This window comes from Dermacentor silvarum, chromosome 9 (assembly GCF_013339745.2).
Source record: "Dermacentor silvarum isolate Dsil-2018 chromosome 9, BIME_Dsil_1.4, whole genome shotgun sequence".
NCBI classification, from domain to species: domain Eukaryota; kingdom Metazoa; phylum Arthropoda; class Arachnida; order Ixodida; family Ixodidae; genus Dermacentor; species Dermacentor silvarum.
The window spans coordinates 110,159,472-110,181,492 of NC_051162.1; the positions used below are offsets into that span (position 1 = coordinate 110,159,472).

A 22,021-nucleotide genomic window follows, 5' to 3' on the forward strand; every position below is an offset into this window, starting at 1 on the left:
ACTCTTTGACCAAGCTCACAATCGTATGTCTTTGTGGTGATGACAGCTCTTGGTCAATATCGATAGATGCGAGCACACTGTCTAAAGTCCCAGATGCTGGTGATGCTGTATCGAGAGTCGATATATCCGTAACTTGTTCATAGCCATGAAGAGATGCTATGGCTGTTCCCTTCGCCACGTGTTGTGCCTCATTGCCAAAGTTAGTCAAGAGGACAGCCGCACATCCGTTACGCAGGTGAACAAGGCCCCTTGCCACACATATTTGCTTTTCCAGTAGCAGCCCAATATTTCCGTCTACAAGTCCCTCATAGTCTCGAAATGCGTCGCTCCTTACAATGACAGTCACACTACACCTTGCCGGCACCGTCACGTGTTCATCCACAATACGCAGAGAGGCAACATGTGGCTGTTCCACATCAGAAAAGGTGACAGCATTTTCCGTAGTAAACAACACACGAGATTCTTGCAAGTCGATTATTGCGCCGTTTGCTTGCAAAAAGTCCATGCCCAGGATCAGATCACGGGAACACTCGGGTAGAACAATAAAGCTGCTGACGTACATAAAGCCACTAATTCCGATCCTTGCTGTGCACATTCCTACAGGCTCGACTAAGTGTCCCCCGGCTGTACGTATAGGAGATCCGGTCCAATGGGTCAATACCTTTTTCAATTTTCTGGCGAGTACACTACTAATGACTGAATAGTCAGCACCAGTGTCTATCAACGCAGTCACTTCGAAGTCGTCGATGATGACACGCAACTCAGAAGTTGCGTCGCCATCACTGCATTTGTTCGTCGCGGTGTCACTGCCGTCGTCTCGTCGGGTTAGCGATGGAGGGCCTTCGGTTTCCTGGGCGTCAGCGGCCTTGCCTCCACAGGTCGCTGGCTCTAGTTTTCCCGTCGAGGACTTAGTGAGCGACGCCTCGGTGACATGGAGGATGGACGCGGACTCGGCGACCGATAACGCATAGGCGCTGCCGATCGAGGCTCATGTTGCTGGGGGTACGGAATGTTTCGGCGTGTAGATAAAAATGCTTCTATCTCGTAAGGGCGCTCACCGTTTCGAGGGCAAGGCGCATTCACGGAGAAGCCACGAAGTCCCACTCGGCGATACTGGCATTCCCGATACAGGTGACCAGCCTCGCCACAGTGGTAGCAGAGGGGACGCCGGTCTGGAGTACGCCATACATCGCTTTTACGTGGTCTTCCTTCCGGCATGGGCGGCATACTGCGAGGAAGCATCTGGGGTGTCGCGGTAGTTCGGGCAGAGTCAGCGCGTCCAATGTCCTGCCGTAAAGCTTGGGCGTATGATATCCGCGGCTGACGCTCCGGTTGTGCTAGGGGCCGTACCTGAGGCTCTGGTTCACAAATTACTTGTCGTACTTCTTCACGTACGACATCAGCGAGTGATGACACCGTAGGAGGGCTTTGAACCAGCTTCAATTTCTGCAGCTCTTCCCTAACGATAGACCTCACCATTTCACGTAGGGCGTCGATGTTGCTGGGGAGGGCTCCTGTCCCAACTTCAAATAATGCGACGCTTGCGTCTCTATTGTACTGTCTTGCACGCTGCTGCAGCGTCTTCTCCATCGTCGTCGCTTCTGATCGGAATTCGGCTACAGTGCGGGGCGGATTACGTACCAGGCCTGCAAACAGCTCCTGTTTAACACCGCGCATTAGGTGCCGTAATTTCTTGTCCTCAGCCATGTTTGGGTCGGCTCGGCGGAAGAGGTGGGACATGTCTTCAATGTACATGGTCACACTTTCATTGTTCCGCTGGTTCCTCGCCTGAAGAGCGGCTTCTGCCCTCTCTCTGCGGTCCGTGCTCGGGTACGTTGCAAGCAGCTCTCGTCGGAAGTCGTTCCACGATGATAACGACGCTTCGTGGTTTTGAAACCATGTGCGTGCAGATTCCTCCAGCGCGAAGTACACATACCGGAGTTTCTTTGTTTCGTCCCAACCGTTACATCTGGCGACACGCTCAAACTTTTCGAGCCAGTCCTCGGCATCCTCGAATGTGTCTCCGTGAAAGGATTCTGGCGTCAGGGGTGAGTCAACGACGATGTGAGGAGGGATCTCTTGAGTAGCCATCGCACTGGCTCCTAGGCTGACTGCTGCCGCTGCCCTTGCTGAATCGACGAGAGGACCAAACTCGGGGGCCTCACCTCGTATGCGGCGACTTGTCCGTTGGTGGACAGGCGTTAATTCCGCTGGCTCCAAACTTCGGGGATCCGGGTTACCTTCCCTGGCGCGTGTGGGGCTTGGAATCATACCCCGCACCTCCACCAGATATGTAACCAACAGTTACGACAGCCGTTTCTACAAAAACTAATTTATTCTGGGCGAACTTGTGCCCGTCAACTAAAGGTTGTAGACTCAAAACAAAAGCGTCCCTTGTTCTTCACTCCTTCGAACGTTGTTCTCTTCTTTTTCACCTCCTGTCGCGTGCCATTCATCCGAACCTCGAGCACGAGCCACCGGTCGGTCAGCACGTGGTGTGGGTACGTGCGGCGCAGCGTTGCCTTGCGGTGCCCTGCCTGACGCTTATGTTGTGGCGGTTCTTTTGAGACACAGCTATGATGCGGCGGGCGTCTTTTCGTTCTCAGTATGCTGGCGGCAATATTATATTGTGCGGGATCAAATCCCGGCCACGGCGGCCACATTTCGATGGGGGCGAAATCCAGAAAACACCCGTGTACTTAAATTTAGGTGCACGTTAAACAACCCCAGGCGGTAGAAATTATTCTGGAGTCCTCCACTACGGCGTGCCTCATAATCAGATGGTGGTTTTGGAACGCAAAACCCTCATGTTTTTTAAAATATGATTTCATTTGAAACTTCATGCTACTTGTGTCGCAGAGGCAAATCAATTTTGGGGGATGTACCAAGAACGGGCACGTATACCCAGCGGCACCTAACCAAGTGGGACATACGTAGGGCTGAAGTTTTCTGTTCGGCCACACATCCAATGGCACCTATTTCATGACGCGACCTGCCTACTAGACCATAAAGCAGCCCTCAGCAAGTTGCCTGTTCGGGCAATTACCCAGTGGCCCAGGTTGTCTACTCGACAAGACAGCAGCCCGCGTATACCCCAGTCGTCTATATGTACCCGTAAATATATCCTGTGAGGGAATGGAGACGAACAACAAAGCCCAGGAAAGATGTAAGTAAAGTTCGCTCTAATAAATCGCAGGCCTAACGTAGATTCAACTGTTGAACTTTTCCAGCTCAAGCGGAGAACCAGCTGCCAGAAGATAGTGCCGCTCCAAACGAAGAGAGGAGGGTGCTGTCCGAGGAACAACCTCAATACTCTTCTGTTGGTGAGATTTGGCCATAGGCAAATTTTTCATAATTGCCAGCGGCAAGCACAATTCTAACCCTTGATCTAAATTACTCAATGCGGCAGCCATTACTTCTACGAAAATTCAAAAATGCTTAATTGAATAAATAACAAAATTAAGCTAATTGATTTTTTAAAGAAAAACTTTGCGGTGCATTTTTCAACCTAGCTCCATTTTTTCCTCTTAATGTCAATTAGAATGCCAAAGAAATGGAGCTGGGCAGGCCATGTAATGCGTAGGATGGATAACCGGTGGACCATTAGAATTACAGAATAGATACCAAGAGGAGGGAAGCGCAGTCAAAGACGGCAGAAAACTAGGTGGGGTTATGAAGTTAGGAAATTTGCAGGCGCAAGTTGGAATCAGCTAGCGCAAAACAGGGATAATTGGAGATCGCAGGGAGAAGCCTTCGTACTGCAGTGGACATAAATATATGCTGCTGATGATGATGATTCCAACCTACGACTCATCGCCGGTAAGTTCACAAGGCGTATCTAGTTGGAACGGATTCTCAAGACTGCACCAGTTTCGAAATATAATCGTTTCGAGTATTCGTTCCGAGTAGATACGCTTTGCAAACTCACTAGCTACAATTCGTAGATTAACATATGTGCCGTAAAATAATTCATTAGACAGTTAGTGTAATAACGTTTATTAAGCATTCTGATTGCCAGTAAAATAATTACCGCCTCATCGAGCAATTTAGATAAAGGCTTAGAATTGTGCTATCTCAAACATGCAATTTTCTAAAATTTGGTGTAACTAAGAAAGTCGCAGTTTCGCCCGAAAGGCGAAGCATCGATTGGGATAGCAAATTCGTGGACAACTATACGAAGTAATGATAATAGTTTTATCGGCCGTATAAACTTGTGAACACAGGCATGCTAACTCAATGAACAAGCATGGTGTCACGCGCACACAAGCAACCATGAACACATCTCACTCGATGATGGCGGAAACTCGTTGTCAAAACGCTGGAGTGAGGAAGCGTGATGGCCAGCGACTTGACGTTTGTGCTACGTCTCGCATCGACGCGAACTAAGCCACGAAAAAACACAGCGCACGGCGGACTGGGCTCCCGACGCAGATGACTTTCAAGATAATGCGCATGGCCGCCCGGGCCCCCCGGAGTATAACGCCACCCCTACCTCCCTACCCACCTCCTGGAGCGTTGCGCGCGATGGAAGACGGCGCGCTTCCTGCCTGCTTCTCTCCCTTGCGTGCGCTAGATTGAGCCGCGATTGCCGGCTTACCCTCGCACGATTTTAGTCGCACAAGCAGAACATGGCACGCAGCGACGATTTTATTGCCGTTGGACTTTATACGGAACCTCACGGCGACGGCGACGACAGAAATGCGCCTGGAGTGTCCATATAATTGCTATCGTAATAGAAAACACCCTGTATAAGCTACATGTTACTGTACCGAGCTAACGGCGCATTTGTGTCCTTTAGCTTTTGGCGTGCAGCTTTCATAGAGCACTTTGGCCTGTCCGCTAACGTATTGCAGTTTGCGAAAACCGAGGACATCAGAGACCGAGATGGCGGCAGCGGCGCTGCCAGCGAAATGCTGTGCCCCTTCCTTGAAACTCAACCTGTTGCATGGTTCTCCTCTAATGATAGCCTCTGTTGGTTGCTGTTGGCACCTTTACACCAGTTAAGTGGAGTATGGTTGTCGCTATGTTAGTTTTGGCCCCTCTAGTAGTATACTCAGCATCACGTGGTGACACCACGAAACGGCGGCTCTCGACAGCACTAAATCTGGCCCGATTTTTGTGTAACGGTAGAACTTCCGCTAAAAAAAAAGATAAGCTGACATACGATATCGCCGTGTCTCATGTCAAGTAAGGTAAATGACATAAATTGAACGATAAATGATTCATATAGTTTCGCGCTACTCTCAAGTCAATGAAAATTCTTCTCTTTCATCAAACTTCTTGCAGATTCCCGGTTTCCGTAGAAATTACTTGCCACATTGAATGATAAATCGACACTGTTATCGAGTTCGGTTGTCGACTCGATATCTCGTACGCTTCAGGCGGGATGTTTTCTCTTGGCGTGTACACCTAACTTTAATTGTGTTACCTGATGACCGCAAATCGGTGTGTCACTCATAACTAAGCGAAATGAATTGTTCGCTGTTGCTATACTGACGCCCGAACATACGAACGAACGAGCGAGGGAGAGAGAGCGAGCGAACGTTTTATTTTTTGAGTCCGACTACCCACCATTGACCGACCGCCGGCCAACCACGAAAACGACTTTTAAAGTTATTAGCTTTCAAATATAACGAAATCACTGGTGTCACGCTGACCGTAACGTTTACATAGTTTCGCCGCAAAACTCGGAGCTAGAAGTCTGGCCTTCATTTCCTTTGTTATTAATTAACCTATTACGGCGAAACGAATGAAAATAGAGTTTTTACAGAGATCATTATCAGCCTAAACTCATTCAGTGTTTCACACTTTCGCAGCACCCGAATACAACGCCGAGATGACTCCCTTCCAGCGCAAGGTGGTTCACATGACCCTGTGCTTCAGCGCGAGCGTCATCGGCTTCGCAGTCTTGAGCATCGTGGCCTTGGCGCTGGTACAGAAAGCGAAGCATTTGGGCGACGGCTCACAGGCACGGAGATTTGTACTAGCGTAACTGTCAAGGGGATATGTGACTCCAAAAAATCAACCAGCCAATTAGCTAGCAGATAAATCGTTCAGCCGTACCAATATTACTAGAGAAAATTAGTTTCACCCGTAGCAAGAAGCAGTGACGTGATTTCTGGTGAAATGTAATGCACAGCAAGCCTTACACCCCCCCCCCCCCCCCCCCGCCGTTTTTACGCAGGGATGCAAGTCGCAGCAGTGCTTGGACGCGACCGGTTACCTGCATTCAGTGGTCGAAGAAGATCTGCACCCATGCGTGGACATGTACAGTCACGTGTGTAACCGGTGGACAAGCCGACGGCGAGGCGTGGGCTTTGTGTCAGACGCCCTGAACCTCTTCCTGCAGCGCTTCAGACGCCGGCTTCAAAGCTCGTTCGACGATGTCTTGGGAGACCGGATGGCTCCAGGTAGGGCTAAACTCTATAGCCTCCGAGATCGGGCACAGAGCGAGTCGACACAAATGTCCTGGGTGAAAACGTGGCCTCTGAGATCAGAGTGCGCGTGCGGGCACGGAGGCTAGTGGGTGAAAACTTGACCAACTGACATTGAATAGTGCGCGTAGGCTTTGGAAACCGTCGGTGAAAAAAAAAAGGACTGAGTTTATTATGTGATTGTTGAATAGTAATTATGCATTTTATATAAAAAAAAAGGCAGGAGACAAGTGCGTCAAGTGCCTTGACTTAGCACTCAGCCTTACATAAATCAGCTCTCTCGAGTAATTTTGAGAATGACATACGAGTTCTTTGATTGACAGCATGTGCCTAAAAAATGGCTCCGCAACGAAGGTTGCGCATTGGCGATATCTCCAATTGGCAATTTTAGATGGGACCCCGTTTTTATCTCCCGCTGAATGCGATGTGCTAGCCGGTTATGTATATTCGAGAAACGTGGCTAATTCTTTCTTTACAATATACATCCGGTCGCTAGGTTAGGGTGATGCGTCATCGAAGCGAATTTATCTCGCCTAAATAGGATGCTGCACTTGCTTTAATGTAAGACTACACAGTGTGCTATCTTTACATTCGTATGAACGGAACTACCACCTGTATTTACGTGAATAGGAGAGTAGCCCAAAGCACTTACCTAAAATTGCATGACGCGATTAGCTGACGCACGCCATTAATGCGCCAAACACGTGTTTACCAGCAGGAACAGCTTAACTATTAGCGAAATCGAGTAAACCACGCTATAACTTCGAGATGCTTGTCGCATTGAGAACGTCGTGTCGGTGACGTCGTATCGACGGAAAGAAAGCGAGAGCCAAGCAGCTGGCTTGTGTTGGCGTTCTTCCTGTTCAAGCATTCTAAAATCGCCCTTCAAGACGATACGTTGCGTGTAACCAATGGCGCATTGTATTCGGATGCTTAGCGGTTATGTACAATAAAATGATGTTTCATGCATGCAAACGCGACTGACTGATAATCGGTAATCCGGTAATTCGCTGTCCCGAGTGCGCTTGGCGGTCTGTTCGGAGCAGTGTTACTATCGGTCCAATGTATTTCGGAAACGTTCCCTAGTGCACCATGCTCGAACACTACACGTAGAAGCATTGGGAAGGAGCTCATTTTGATCTTCGCACGATGTTTATGTTTACAAGTAAACTTTCCCACATGACTGGGTAGCAGATAGTACAGCAGGTATACTAACAATGGCGGAAAGCCGAGCATGGAGAGGCACTCGATGTGTCCGTTAGGTCGCAACAGTAAAGTGCGCTAAGGCGGTAATGAGCATTGAAATCCCTACTAGCTCCAACAATACCCTTAGAAGCATTGTGGCACGTCACTTCCGTTTCTTCTAAGCGTGTGGTAGGCGATGCTTTCGTAACGTCGCACGGCGATATATCAAGGTACCGCTCATGTATGCGATTCAACCCGCGTTGTGTACGTGTAGGATTCTTTGCAGCACGAGGCCCAAAAGTGAATTCGGCGAAATGGCCTCCGATCCCCAAACACTGATGCATTAACGCAATTATACTTCAATCGCATGCACAAGGTAGTTTAACCGCAATAAACATCTAAGTGAAATTGTCTATATTATTCGAACATAAAAACATCTCGACTAACCGACTGATACGCTGGTGCCTTGTACGTGCGCGTAAGGTTTTATAATGTAAGGAAGTGTTCTTACAGGGCTGCATTGTAAATGGATGGCTGTGCACTGCATTCGTCGCGTATGATATTGAACGGTGGCTTTCATCATCAGTGCAAATTTCATCAGCGAATTCACGCGCCAGTTTCAACTAGCACTTGCATTGCTTTTTTTTTTTTTCTCGTCTACGCAGTTATTCGGATCGGCAAGCGTTTGCTCGATGACTGTACCGCGTACATGAACGCGACGGGCTCCAGCCTTCAGCACGACGTCGAGTCCGTACTGGAACACGTGAACGTGACAGACCTCTTGGAAAGCGATTCGTTCCGCGCAGCTTTCGTGCGAGCGATAAACATCTCGTTCGCAACGGGTCTCCACAGTGCCGTGGTTGTCTCACGAACAAAGAATGATTTGAGCACGTTTATCCATCTCACCAACGCGCCTTCGATACGCCGAGTACTGCGAGCGGCACCCACGGACGACGATGTCGAGGCCTACGTCGCAGACGTCATACGCCACTTGACCGTGACCTCCGATGCCGTGGCCATTGCTCGCGAAGTGTTCGACGTGGACAGCGAGGTAGAGATTTTCGCCGAAGACGACGTGAAAAGCGTATGGCTTACCACTGGTGAACTAAAGAAGGATGCCAGCTTTGCGCCGGGCCTCTGGAAGCAGGCGTTTGGTTTGTTCACTGACCAGGGGCTAACGGTAACCGGCGACGACATCTTACTCTTCACCGGATACGAGCAGACCCGGAAAGTCTGCCAACACCTGGCCGAGGCTCAGCTCCGATCGACCGTGTGGTACCTCATAATTACCATTCTCGCTCAGGTAACTTTATCTATATGGGGATCCTATAGGGATTATGGGATATCCCTATAGAAATAAAGCTTCTATAGATGTTACAATGACTTTGTACCAAGTCCATGATGCCGCATATGTTGCATGCGAGAACTTCAAGCAACGCGACTGCATGTGCCAAAACAGCGCTTTTATTCCACGGAAATTTCCACAAACATAAATAATCTCTGGCATCGCATCGGGAAGATAAAATCCCTGCTGTCTACACTCAAACCAGAGGTAACCCAATCTATAAGTACTAACCCGGGGGTCTATTCCGAACATCGTTTCTCGGGAACTACGTCTCACAGCGTAGAGGCACAGAGGGCAGGTCGAGTGTACGTGATTTTGCAGTCGTAGCGGGTATTGTATTCTTGGTTTGTCGCGGAGTATAGTTCATTATTTTCGACAAGAGCCCAATTTTTTATTCAAATTACCCTGTCCAAGCAGCTATCCGAGACAGCGGTCCACCCAAGAAGCTGTCTCGAAGAAGAAGACATACGTAAACATTGTTCAGCCTCAACCAGAATGAACCGGCGTTGAACTCTTAGAGCATTACATGTGGCTCCAAGCATTGAATCCCTTTAAATGACAGACTGTAGGGCCAGTGAGAACAATACTTTGAGCGTCTGAGCGCTGATAAGTGAATAATCACAGATTAGCTCTAGAGAAACAAGGTACAGGGAAAATTCTACTTGGCGCAAGCGCAAATTTCAAGCACTCAAGCCGCAGCCACGCGTGAAACAAACCACATTAAACCATATCAAAACCGCATCAAATATTAGCGACAAAACGCATACCACAAACAAACACATATGATTACTGAAAAACAAATTCTGCGTACCACCTCATCATGTAAGCATTTTCTACACTTTGCATAATTTATGCTTTCTTTTTTTCTATTTTGTCCGCTCCCAGGCTCTTCGCTATGACTTCGCGAGGCGCTTCCACTCGACCCCTGGCCAGGACACCGGACATGTCTGCTTCGACGCCGTCAACGCAGCCTTACATCTGCACTGGCACTTCGTGTTGCGGGGCATCGCTGTGACCCACCCGGCAGCGGGAATCGGCCAGCTCAACTCTATGTTTCTCAACGTCCAGCGAATTACCATACCCGACTGGCTCGACGAAGAGACGGCAGCTCTGGCGCGCAACAGGGTCAACATGATCTCCTTAGAGACACTGGCGCCATCTGCCGGTGATAGTGGCGTGAAGAACGCGAACACTACTTACCTCCAGGGGGAGCCACAACAGTTTTCGGCGGCAAAATCGAAGCGAAGTTTTCCCGGAAGTTACGTCGCGTTCCGCGCGCTTTCCCAGAGAGAGGGCGTCCTGCATAATCCACCGCACTGGGTAAACGCACGCATGGCGTCGCTGTGGGCTCACCCGTGGCCCGTGTACGATGTCCTCTACGACAAGATCTTCCTGCCGGCAGGATACCTCGACAGTCCCGTGTTCTACAACGAACACGCGGCGTCGCCATTTCTCTACGGCACAGTTGGGGCTGCGATGGCTAAGGCATTGGCCGACGTCGTTGGTCCTTACGCCAGGTTGGTACGGACGCGGAGCACACTCTGGAATCTTCTGGCGTCTTGAAAGACGTGAACTTAACCACGACCTCTCGTTGATTATTGGCCTTCTACAGAAAGAGTCACGTTCTTCTACAGTTTCCCTGGAAAACAATCACACTTTAACTTGTCGGAACGGTACTGCACAATAAGAAAGCTGTCTTTGACGTTCACTGGGTTCCAGTGAATGTAAAAGACCGCTAGCTTATTGTGAAATAGCGAAGGGTGATACAGGCCAGAAAATAACGCCCTAAAGTGCCCTCAAGGAGAATTCAATCATGCGTGTTTTTTTTTTCTCACTAGTTCGGGCGAGTACTGTACCGCCTTCTTCTGTGCACATTACTTCTCCGAGTAAGCCCAGCACGTGTTTTGCGCATGAAACTTACTTAATGCGCTCGTTTCATCCATGGAAAAAATTGCAGCGGCATTGGGTCAGTGGCTATGATGTACTGCTGCTGAACACAAGGTCGCGGGTGCGATTCACGGCAGCTGCTGCCGCATTCTGACGGGAGTAGAATGCTTCACCTAGTTTCTAAGATTTCTCAATGTTAGAGCTCAGGTATCAGCAGATGTGCTTTAAAGCCGCGTCTTTCAAAGTGAGCCGCCACGCAATCCTCACGTACTCATTTTCGTGTTGTTCCTTCGTCCAGATGGAACGCCACTTCGCCGCACCGGTCACATGACTCGTGGTGGACCACCCCGAAGCTCTTCGACGCCCAACTTCGGCTGGGATGTCTGCGCACGCGCGCCGACGAAGACGTGCTTCGGCACCCGAACCGGAACCCCCACCCGAAGACGTCAGAGGCCTTCAAGAGCAGCGCGTTCGCCTGGATTCGCGCCGCCAGGGTCGCGCACGATGCGATGAGGGCCGCCATCTACAGCGACCGCGATAAAGATTCCACGCACGACCGATACTGGCCGGAGGTGCAGAGGCAGTTCTTCGCTCGCTTCTGCCTGATGGCTTGCGGAACCGAGAGGCAGGATGCCTTGAAGCCCCGAGAGCGCTGCACCTGGCCGCTCCTCGGTATGCCCGAGTTTGCGACGGCGTTTGACTGCCGAAACGCGTCTTACAAAGAATTGCGAGAGTCGTGCGCTCCTTTCTGACATGTGTCGTCGTCGTGTGGCTTCTATTGCGGCACTGGTGCCCTAGACGCGCCCCGTCTGCGTCAAACCAATGTTTAGAGAATGTCAAATTGTATGTTTGATCGCAGAGCGAAGAGAACATACAATTATTTGCTTTTTTGTTGTTGTTTTTTTTTTTGCAATAGCTATCGTAATTGTAACCTTCACATAACACATTCGGAAATCCAACCACGTGGATTCGAGAGCACGCTCACTACGGAGGATTACTGAATTTCCTTTACGATGCGTTCTCTCTCTCTCTTTTTTTATTTACTACTACGTGTTATATAACTTGACAAAATGAATAGTCGCATTCACATGCCCTTCTGCTTGTGTGCCATAGTGGTACTACTTAAAATTTAGTGATCGTGAAAGCAGTCATTCTTTATTGTTTCCACTGACCACATTGTGCATACCCCTTCCATATTTCAAAGGCAACAAGAACAAGGTCACGAGAGTGGTGTACTTAGCCTTACACGAGCACAGTGTAGACCACGACAGTCTGACTGTTGCAATGACTCGTGGAAAGATTTCCAAATATCATATGGACGTTCGCGGCCGTTATCATGTCTTTCGTTGATGGATTACGGGTGGCCGTGTACAAGGGCTGGTTTCAACGTGCTCATTATTTGGTTATTTTCATGTCGCACACCACATGTCGCACACCAACACAAATTTGGTCATATGAGCGTTTCACATCTGATATGCCCTTTTATCTCTCAAGCCCGAAATTACTCGTCTCGCGAGGAGTAAAATAGGCTAAAAATCTTGTTTCAACCCCCCCCCCCCCCCCCCCCTTTTTTTTTCATGGAGCAGAGCATTGCAGCGCCATCGCCTCTTCTTGCTCCACAGTAAAGCGTAAGTTTTTAAGGAAAACAAAACCATAGGGGGAGCAGAAAGAGTATTGAAATATGGCCATTTGATTCAAGCCAATCAGCGCACGATATCAATTCTCAACTATCTACGATGGTCAACAGGGCGATAACCCTGAGCGACAACTTAACAATTCTATCTACAATCAGATTAGCAATAAACTGTGCAGTCTGTGCGCGCTATTCTCTGTTCGGAGAAGCCGCAAGCTGCTGCCGCAAGCTGCCGCACTACAAGCATCAAAAAGAACGACACTTCATTGTCAGGTGTACTTTATGCGAATACCCAGTATTATTCTAACAAAGATTGATTGAGTGATTGATTGTTTGGTTACAACGCCATTGTTCTTCGCAGCTTGTTCTTCATAGTAAAGCAGGAATTTTATAGCTTTCAAGTACCATTTAAATCTACCCATTAAAATTTAGTTTCACTAGTTTCCTTGATTCCTCAGAATCGTGAAACGCGCACAGCTAGCAAAGCGGATTTCGAAATTTTAATTCTTCAATTAGTTTTGTCAAGTTTGCAGAACGTGGTTTCCATGCGAGAACTCTTCACAGTAATGTAAAAGCGCATATCCGGTCGCTTGAAACATACACCTGGCATATTTTGAAAAACTGCGAAAGAGGTGAAGACGCAGAATTACGATATGCCCACTTTTTGAATTAACACCCAGGCGTCTATGTTCCCATTAAGTTTCCATTCATCTATTAAAACGCCTTGTTTAATTTATACTTTCATGTGCAATCACCAGGCGCAATCTTCAGAATTCGTAAATGCGTCACAAAGTTATTACTTAATTTGTATAATATGTTTATTTAGATAATTTTATTTAGTAGTGTCCACCTCTTCGAGCAACCCAATTCAAGGATGAGAATATTGTCATCTGCCACAGAATTTTTTTTTATTTTACCAGCTTTTAAGATAACCTGGTACAATTTGTGCTACACCAAATGTATCGCAAGCGCTTTGTGTTGACTTATATTTAATTCAACTTTCGGTGCACATTTTGCGTTGGATTGCATCACCTTGTATACGATCAGAATTAAAACTAAGAGCTGGGGCTGATTGTACAGGTCTCTACAGATACACTCAAGATGTGTGTGTGGCATACTTTCGCGCACGGACAACCGTTTTGCTGTGTGAAATAAACTTGGATTTGATGTGGCTTGACCCGGGGGCAAGCAACGCAGTGACAATCGGAATAACCGTTTTCTTTTAGTTCGGTGCGAGATAAACATGGAACGTCTTGCATTCAACCACTTCTCTCCCATTTACGGCCTCCAACTTCACCCGAAAGGTGCCATTCTGAAAAAGAATTTGAAAAATGCACATTCGCTACGTGCGATCACAAGTTATTTCCTATGAAGCGTGAAAAAAAATACTTTTCAGAAAGCATCACGGAAATACTCGTAGTGCAGCATGGTACTCAATTATTGTCAGCTACGGTATCATGTAAATAAAATCTGAAAGATACATAGCCAATGGCTACTATTTAATATTGGTTTCACTCCAATGAGAAGTCTTTTTTTTCTTTTCTGGTTAATCTAGTTGGGTTAACAGAGTTCTTTTCTGTGTTTGCATCAAAGCGTATTCGACACTCACTCGCAGACCCGCGCCATAGTTGTCAACAAACAAACACACAGTGCAAACACGAACCATATGTCACTTGTTCAGTTGCGTGACCATCTTTCGTCATGCAGCTTGCGCCATTGACGTAAGGACCTTCTTAAAAGACGTCTGTATTATGGCCGTTCTTACCGCCGTTTAGTCGAAACAGCCGTTATGAATTGCTGTGACACTTTCTTGGGGAATTGCAATCACTTTAATTATCAAACAGTGCATGTGGTTTAGTTGACATTAAGAGTAAAAAATGAAGCTGCGCAGGCCATATAATACGGAGGGCCGGTGATCGGTGGTCTATTAGAGTTGCAGAATGCGTGCCAAGAGAAGGGAAGTGCAGTCGAGAACGGCAGAAAATTAGAGGGTCTGATTAAATAAGGAAATTTGCGGGCATACCTAGGAATCAGCTAGCGCAAGGCAGGGGTAATTGGAGATCGCTAGGGAGGGTGGTGATGATGACGATGATGGTGAGAGTTTGTGAAACAACCTTACCGCAGACAGCTCCAAGGCAATCAAGTTCTCATATGAGTTGTCGCTATTCTGACATAATGCCTGTTTGACTTAAAGATGTGTAAGTGTCTACTCTGGTCAGACGGGCAAATTTAGTGACACTCCGAGCGAGTGCACTTCGCATTTAGTGTCACTCGCAGGCTGTCAGACGGAAAGGTATAGTGACACTTGCTGTGGAGGGCACTCGCCAGCGAGTGTGTTCGACGAACTCATTTCGCTGTTGGTGCGTAGCCTCGATAGCAACACTTCAATAATATTTAAATAAATGCTCACAGCAGATTCGGCACTAATTCTAAGAGCACTTTTTCGTAATTTGAGATGTTATGAGCGTCTTTAGGATATCAGTGAAGCCGAATTAAGGTTGAAACGCTCATTTTTTTCGTCGGAATTTGCCAGCTTGACTCTTGTAATTTCGAATACGTTTTGCGCTTTGATTGAGTCAAAGCAAATACGTGTGTTAACGAGATTATGATACTTCTATTTTTTTATTGTGAGACATCTTCGAAATAAGCATTTCTTTTTGTTATAAAAGAGTAACCGTTTCTGAAACTCAAAATGCTAACAATCATATCAAGCTCTACAATTCTAAATCGTCATTGTCATCAATCCCGAATGACATTTCATTTTCCCGTCTAGCACCATGTCGCCGAAATGACACTGAGCGAGGCAAAGTGCGCTCGCTCGGAGTGTCACTAAATTTGCCTGTCTGACTTGGGTATAAAGTCTTACTCACCTCGCGGACGTACTTGGCGGCCGATATCACCGGCAGCTTCATGTAAGTTTCGTACGTTCCGGGCAAAATAGGACAAGTGTTGTTCCAGCTTCCGCTCGCCATCTTCTCGATCACCGTGGTGCCGCCGCACATTTTGTACGTGCTACATGGAAGTGGCAAAACCACAATGTTAAGATAAGTGTTAATCGGGCTAACCTCGCTACCAGTCGCGAAAACATAAACTACCGCTTATAAAGGAAATTTTAGGACAAACAAAATTCGTGAAGCAAGTAGATATCAGTCAATAGAATGGCCCATAACTTTCTAAATGATGTATCACAAAGGTGACAGTGCGTCGGTTGTCTAGCCGTTTCGTCAATGAAATAAGCGCATTCAGTACACCATCTAACACACACGCCAAGGTTACTCTTAAAAATAAAGATTTCCAAACCGCGACTAAAAAGCGTTATATATTTATATCGCCGGGTAACTGTGAACATACACGTGGTGACTGCCTGTGTTTCTGTTTGGCTATGTTCATTTTTCTTTACCACCTAACGTTTACACTCAGGTAATCTGTTTAGTCAATGAGTGATACTCGGCACAAATGAAATCAAGTCTATTCACGCTATTGTGTTGTCCTCCTTGTGCGTCCCTGGCTGCCTGTGTGCTTTACTGTGCTTGCGTTTAGTATAGGTCACACTAGATGGCGATACAGGCGCCGGTGAAGTTCCACCATCTAAAAGACTCAGACGAACGACTCTGAGGTTCTCGCGTTTTATTGCAATAGCAATTATATGGACACTCCAAGCACATTTCTGCCTTCGGCGTCGTCGTCGCCGTGAGGTTCCGTATTAAGTCCAACGGCGATAAAATCGTCGCTGCGCGCCGTACGCTGTGCGTGCGAGTGAAAGCGTACAAGGGTGAGCCTGCAATCGCGGCTCAATGTAGCGCACGCGAGGAAGGGAGGCAGGCCGGTAGCGCACGGTCTTTCGCGAGCGAGGCACGGGGGTGAGGCGACGGAGAGGGAGGGGGAGGAAAGGGGGAAGGTGCGTTATGAACCGTCGGCTGCTGCTCAGAGCGCGGCCGCGCGGGCGCCGTATCTTGAAAGCGATCTGCGATGTGGGCGAAGTGCGCGCCCGCGCGGGCCTCATCTTCAAAGCGATCTGCGATGGGGACAAAGTGCATGCGCGCAGTGCCGATAGCTTCGTATGCGCTGTGCTTTCGACGTTTAGTTCGCGTTGAAGCAAGACGAGGGACAGCGCGAAGGTCAATTTGCCCGCTGCTGCTGGCGCGTTTTCTCACTTCCGCGTTTTCACAGCGGGTTTCCGCGGTCATCGAGCGAGATGTGTTCATGTTTACCTGTGCGCGTGTGACACCATGCTTGTCTATTTAGTTAGTAAGCAAATGTTTAGAACTTTATACGGCCCATTAAACTACTATCCTTGATTGGTATAGCTCTCTACCAATTTGCTATGAATCGATGCTTCGCCTTTCGGGCGAAACTGCGACTTTTTGTTCTTTATGTGTCATCGTGTGCATGTGTTAATTTTGTTCTCCCTTTCTCTCAGTGTGTGCGTTTTGTCTCTCTGCATCCCCTTACCCTCTCCATAGTGAAGGTTGCAAACGGAATGGTTGCCTTCTGTAGTTAAACTCCCCACCTCTGCGCATTGGATTTCTCTTCTTTTTTGAGTATATCCATAGTGGACTGTGAACTCTTATTTTACTTGCATTTACATATGCGTTGCTTCATGTCGATAGCATGTTGCTAAACAACCCTCAATCAATGTTTTCTTTCTGTAACGCTGCTGAGGATTTGCAACACGTATTATGTGACAGCTGCGGCTACTTGTCAGAGAGACAATCTTTGTAGGCACACTTCCAGCGCTACTCGAGCTTGTAGCAGCGGCACCTTCGCAGTGCGTGGAAAACTATCACGTGCACGTTGTACGTTGTACGTTGTACGTAACCGCTGATAGTCTTTCTATGGTCCACATGACTTTACGATAGTTGGTGCTTAGTTTTATCACGTGTGTGTGGGTCTGTGAGTGCATGAGCATTATGTGTGCTCATGGCATAACTCCATATAAGCATAATTATCACGCACCACCTGGAGTATACTTGCGATTGGAACGGAACCAGGAAAAAAATTAAAAAAAAACGGATAGGAAACGTTACTCACATTTGTTGTGAGTGATGCTGTTTCGTGTTCGTTTCTTTTATTGCGCTCGCGTCTTTTTTTTTTTCCTTTTTTTCACCGCCAGAAATTGTGAACCAACCCAACAATAAGTATGCGGGGTGATCATTTTTAAGTTTCCGAAATTTTAGAAACTTTGCCTATTGCAGATGACATAATTTTAGATCTTGAGCTGAATTATTCAGAGAGGCGGACATTACTTGCACGAGAAATCAAAACACGTATTGAATGAATTAAAATTAACTAAATAAATGTTTAATTAATTATTTCAGGTACATATTACAATTTATGAATTGTAGCCGGTGAGTTTGCAAGGCATATTCTCTTGTAACGAGTGTTGAGAATGGCACGGGTTTTGAGATGTGCGCCATCAAACTAGGGGTAAAAATGCACTGTTGTTCCGCTTATTTTTTTTAACAGCACCTTATTTTACGCATTGAAGCACTAAAGTAACTGGAACGCACATGTATTTCATTGGACACTTTGGCAATGAATACCTCGAGATGGGTGTCATAGTGAAAATTCATTATAAGTAGACACGCCATGCAAAATCACAGGTTGCAATTCGTAAACTTCTCAGTGTGCCGTACAGTAAATAAATAAGAAACTAATTAGTGAATTTTTGTTAATCACTTGAATATGTGTTTCAATTTCTCGTGCTAGCAATGTCCGCCTCTTCGAAGAATCCAGCTAGAGGACATGAATTATGCGATCTGCCACAGGCGATTGAAAAAAAAAATTCGGAAAACTTAATGAAGACCACCCGCAAAGTCACACCTCGGGTACTATGCTAGGCGATCAGTCAGGCTAACCTTCCAGCATATCATGAAAATCTGTATATCTGTCTCTCATGCGCTACGGAATGCTCCAGCAACAAAAAGAGCCCAGAGCCTTCTACATTGCCATATATTTAGGTATTTTACAGTGCCAACGCAAGCCTCGCCGAACAATATCCTGGAAAGAAAAAGGACTGCGGGGCGCGTTCATCTCCGAAATCCGCAGCGCGCCCTGTCGAAATTCGCCGTACCACATTGCCGGCACACCGCAGTTTGGCTTAGACCGACTCCCACAGTATACATGGGATCTGTATTATCTTAAAGAGAATGGTCGGGGTAAGTGTCTGGCCTCCGCATATAGAGTAAACGAATTGAGAAGAAAGAGGACGTGCACAGCCTGTCCTCACAGTGCCATAGTCGTCACACTATCCTCATTTCGTTATCGGCATGCCGCCGTCATAGAATGCCGTCGTCACGCTGCTGGGATTCCGTTGTCGTCATGCCCGCTTCGTCATGCTAACATTGTCGTTGCGCTGTCATCCTCTCCATCGTCCTCATACGCGTGATCCCCGTTTTCACATTGTCACGCCGTCCGACAAAAGTTGTCGATTACCTGTGTCGCCGTCATCAAACACAACTACTGACGTCAGCAGCATACTTCGAAAGTATGGCTAACGTGTGCACCTCATTTCTGCTGTTGCTACAAGCTGTTCGCTTATTGGCAATCATCGCGATGATTTCTACATTTCTTTCTAGCGACACATTCTGCAAACGTTATCATGATGGGATCATGTCGACAATGATCATGATATTATATAAGCATGATGATCCTGCTGACAGATGGCACCAAAGCTGCAATGAAGCAAGCTGTAAATAGCTGGGACAGCGGAAAGTGTGATATCGACACGCACGAATCACAGCGTCCTTACCAGCTGCCATAGTCCTCGATGCAAGGCATTCGGACGTTGTAGGAATTCCACATCGTGAACTTCAGAGCTGGCTCGCCCACCGTTTCTTCCAGGAGCAGCCCAGTGAAGTTAAGCTTCATGTCTCGGCCGAGCGCTAGATCTTGTATGACCAAGTTCTGAAGTTCCAAGGCTTTCTTAGTAACTGCAAGAACAAGAAAAAAATTGTACAACTCAGCAATGAGCTTGTTGGTAGTCGGCAGAAATGCCGGTAATGTTAGCACAGAACAATTCTGAAGTAAAGCAGATATGTGCCGGGAATTTTGTTTGTACAGATATCCTCACGGGAGATAACAAAGCCACAAAAAAAGCTCTACATATTTAACCAGGCCCATTCTCTAGAGTACCGTGACATCGTCAGACGTCGCGCACTTTTTAGACGTTCGTGAATCTTCTGGAAAGTTTTAAGAATAAGGGGATCCGACGGGCCCGAACCTTTTGTTTGTCAAAATCTTATGCAGAAAACCGACAATGAAGTCGGAGAAAGCATAAGGAAAATTAATTGCTAAGTTTAAATAAAATGCATAACTAATACAAAAAAGCAAAATGAAAGTGGAGAAAAAGACAATGTAGCGCTCGTGAAAACAGTCCCACATCTTTTGCATTGCTCAGGAGGTGGGGAAAAACAATGAAGGAATATGAAAGCAAGGTTGGGCTAATGGTTTTTTTTGTGTGTTTAGACAAAAAAAGCTAATGAACCAAGAGTAAAGAAATGGCCAACACGACCAATAATGAGCGGGTGCCTTCCAATAAAACTCCTCTTTGTCATCACATCGCACGTTGAGCGCGCAGTTTCGGCACATAAGAAAAATACGCGTCAAGCTGGTGGCATGAAGCGATTAACATTGATCAACTATGTCGCGTCTCTTAAGCCAAAGCATCTATGCGGATACCATTGTGACAACGTTGGCTCCGGAGATGTCCCTCGTTCAAGCACTCTTGATCAAAAACTACGCACATACCATGCGTCGTCTTTCGTGACTCACGTGAACACCCGACCGACCACAATATGGTTGGACGTCCCAAATCAAGAGCAGGATGACGAAGCAATGCAGTTATGGGCTCCGGAATCATTTCAACTACTTTGAACACTCCAGCCCTGCACCAAAGTTTTGTAAACAAGCTCCTTTTTTTTTTTGCATTTCGCATAGAAGGGAATGAGGTTAGAGCTATCCGGAATCGAAACCCTGACCTTGTGTTCAGCAACAGAACTGCGTATCACTGAGCCATCACCAAGGGCTACACGGACGAACCTACAGGGGAAAATGTGCATTTACGCCGCTGTACCGTGCGCAGTTGTCACACTGCGAATTGTTAAGCTGTGGCGATCTGTTGGCACAGTCTGCGAATTCTGTGCTGTGCTGTCTTGGGGTATACGCGATACCTCTGTGTATCTTGAGACTTGATGCTTCGTGAAAAAAAAGAGGAGTCCCTGCAATGCCTCGAGGATGCGCCACGGTTGTAAGGATATATCGGTAGTGCTAAACAGAATAGCATGCGCACAGCACTGACTGATCGATCTCCATGACAGCGGGACGATGTCAGATGCGATCCGATTGCGCGAATGTCAGGCAATAGCGGGGACTCACATGGGCATTGCGTCAACTCGGGCCGTTGGATTTCTCCCTGACCTATTCTGAGTGTGGACGCGAAGGAGATTCCTGCCGCCAACGTGAGTGCCAACATCGCTGAATGAAGAGCGTTGCCAAATGCCGCTCACAATGTTTCCTTCTTACGTACAGGCTGACATCTAACGGACTTAAAAACATTCCACTGTGTACTCTGAAGGTTGTGGCACCTGTCCGTTGTGCTACAAGCACACCAGGAAAAATTATGCGCGATGAATGGGCGACTTGCGTTGAATGATTAACGATGTCTCGCCTATAGCGCTGTGGCGCTTGCCGTAGTTTTTAATCTTGTTGCAAGCGCAACCTTAGTTTTTTTCCTCTAGTACTCGAGCCACCACTGCTTGTATGACTGCCTGAAGCAGCGTTATTAATTAGTTTCCTTATTCATCCATTGTGCATCTTGTCCCCTTCGTTCATGTTTTAGCCCACCGGTGATCAAATTAACTTTAAGCACCATTGTGCCTGGACCAATACTTTCGAAGCTTCACTCTTTCTTTGGGGCCGCAAGAGGCTGGAACCACTTTGCTCATGTCATCACTGCCTTCATTAACCCGGCTGTTTTTGCAGATGCCGTTGTCACCCATACTTCATAATTATCTAACACCTATTCATGACATTTACTTTTATTATTTATTATGACATTTACGCATCTTTATGCGTACTTCATGATGTATTCATATTTTAGTATTTATTCATTACCTGTAATACGAATGCTGATGATCACTTTGACGCGGCCACTATTATAGTGTTCATTCAGTGGGGAATGCGGTTCAAGTACGAATAAGATTTACGTTTAAAGCAGTCTCAAAATATTTTACTATTACAAATAGGAATGGCAACGTTATGTTGATAATCAATTCGCCGGGACATATATATATATATATATATATATAATGATTGCCAAAAAAGCTCGCATTTAAGAGAAGTGTAATGAAAGAAAAGTTTCTTGAAGCGGCAGAGACATAAAGGCTTCGTAAAGTAAGCTGTTCAATGTTGAAACCCTGGTATAGGGCGGGAGTAGTAAGCAAATATAAAGCGAACCGAACGATATTGGACTTATTATATTGCGATGACTGTGTAGCGTACGCCCGGGCCCCATATTTCTGACTTTATTATTATTCT

At 46.9% G+C, this 22,021-nt stretch overlaps 2 protein-coding genes across 2 annotated transcripts in view; one reads left to right on the top strand and one right to left on the bottom strand.

The window, feature by feature from the left end:
* LOC119463815 (uncharacterized) overlaps positions 1-11,603 on the top strand; it is a 33,608-nt gene extending 22,005 nt beyond the window's left edge. The window contains exons 7-12 of the mRNA XM_037724638.2: positions 3,231-3,323; positions 5,817-5,932; positions 6,185-6,410; positions 8,285-8,922; positions 9,850-10,481; positions 11,150-11,603. Coding sequence (XP_037580566.2) covers positions 3,231-3,323; positions 5,817-5,932; positions 6,185-6,410; positions 8,285-8,922; positions 9,850-10,481; positions 11,150-11,603 — 2,159 coding nt within the window. The remainder of the gene's footprint in view (positions 1-3,230; positions 3,324-5,816; positions 5,933-6,184; positions 6,411-8,284; positions 8,923-9,849; positions 10,482-11,149) is intronic.
* Positions 11,604-13,610: 2,007 nt separating this feature from the next.
* LOC119464920 (uncharacterized) lies at positions 13,611-21,013 on the bottom strand. The gene is made up of 4 exons (XM_037725788.2): positions 20,861-21,013; positions 19,236-19,416; positions 15,355-15,496; positions 13,611-13,796 (listed from the first exon to the last, which is right to left on the bottom strand). The coding sequence occupies exons 1-4, from the start codon at positions 20,955-20,957 to the stop codon at positions 13,707-13,709; spliced, it is 510 nt and encodes a 169-aa protein (XP_037581716.1). The 5' UTR covers positions 20,958-21,013; the 3' UTR covers positions 13,611-13,706.
* Positions 21,014-22,021: the final 1,008 nt, after the last annotated feature.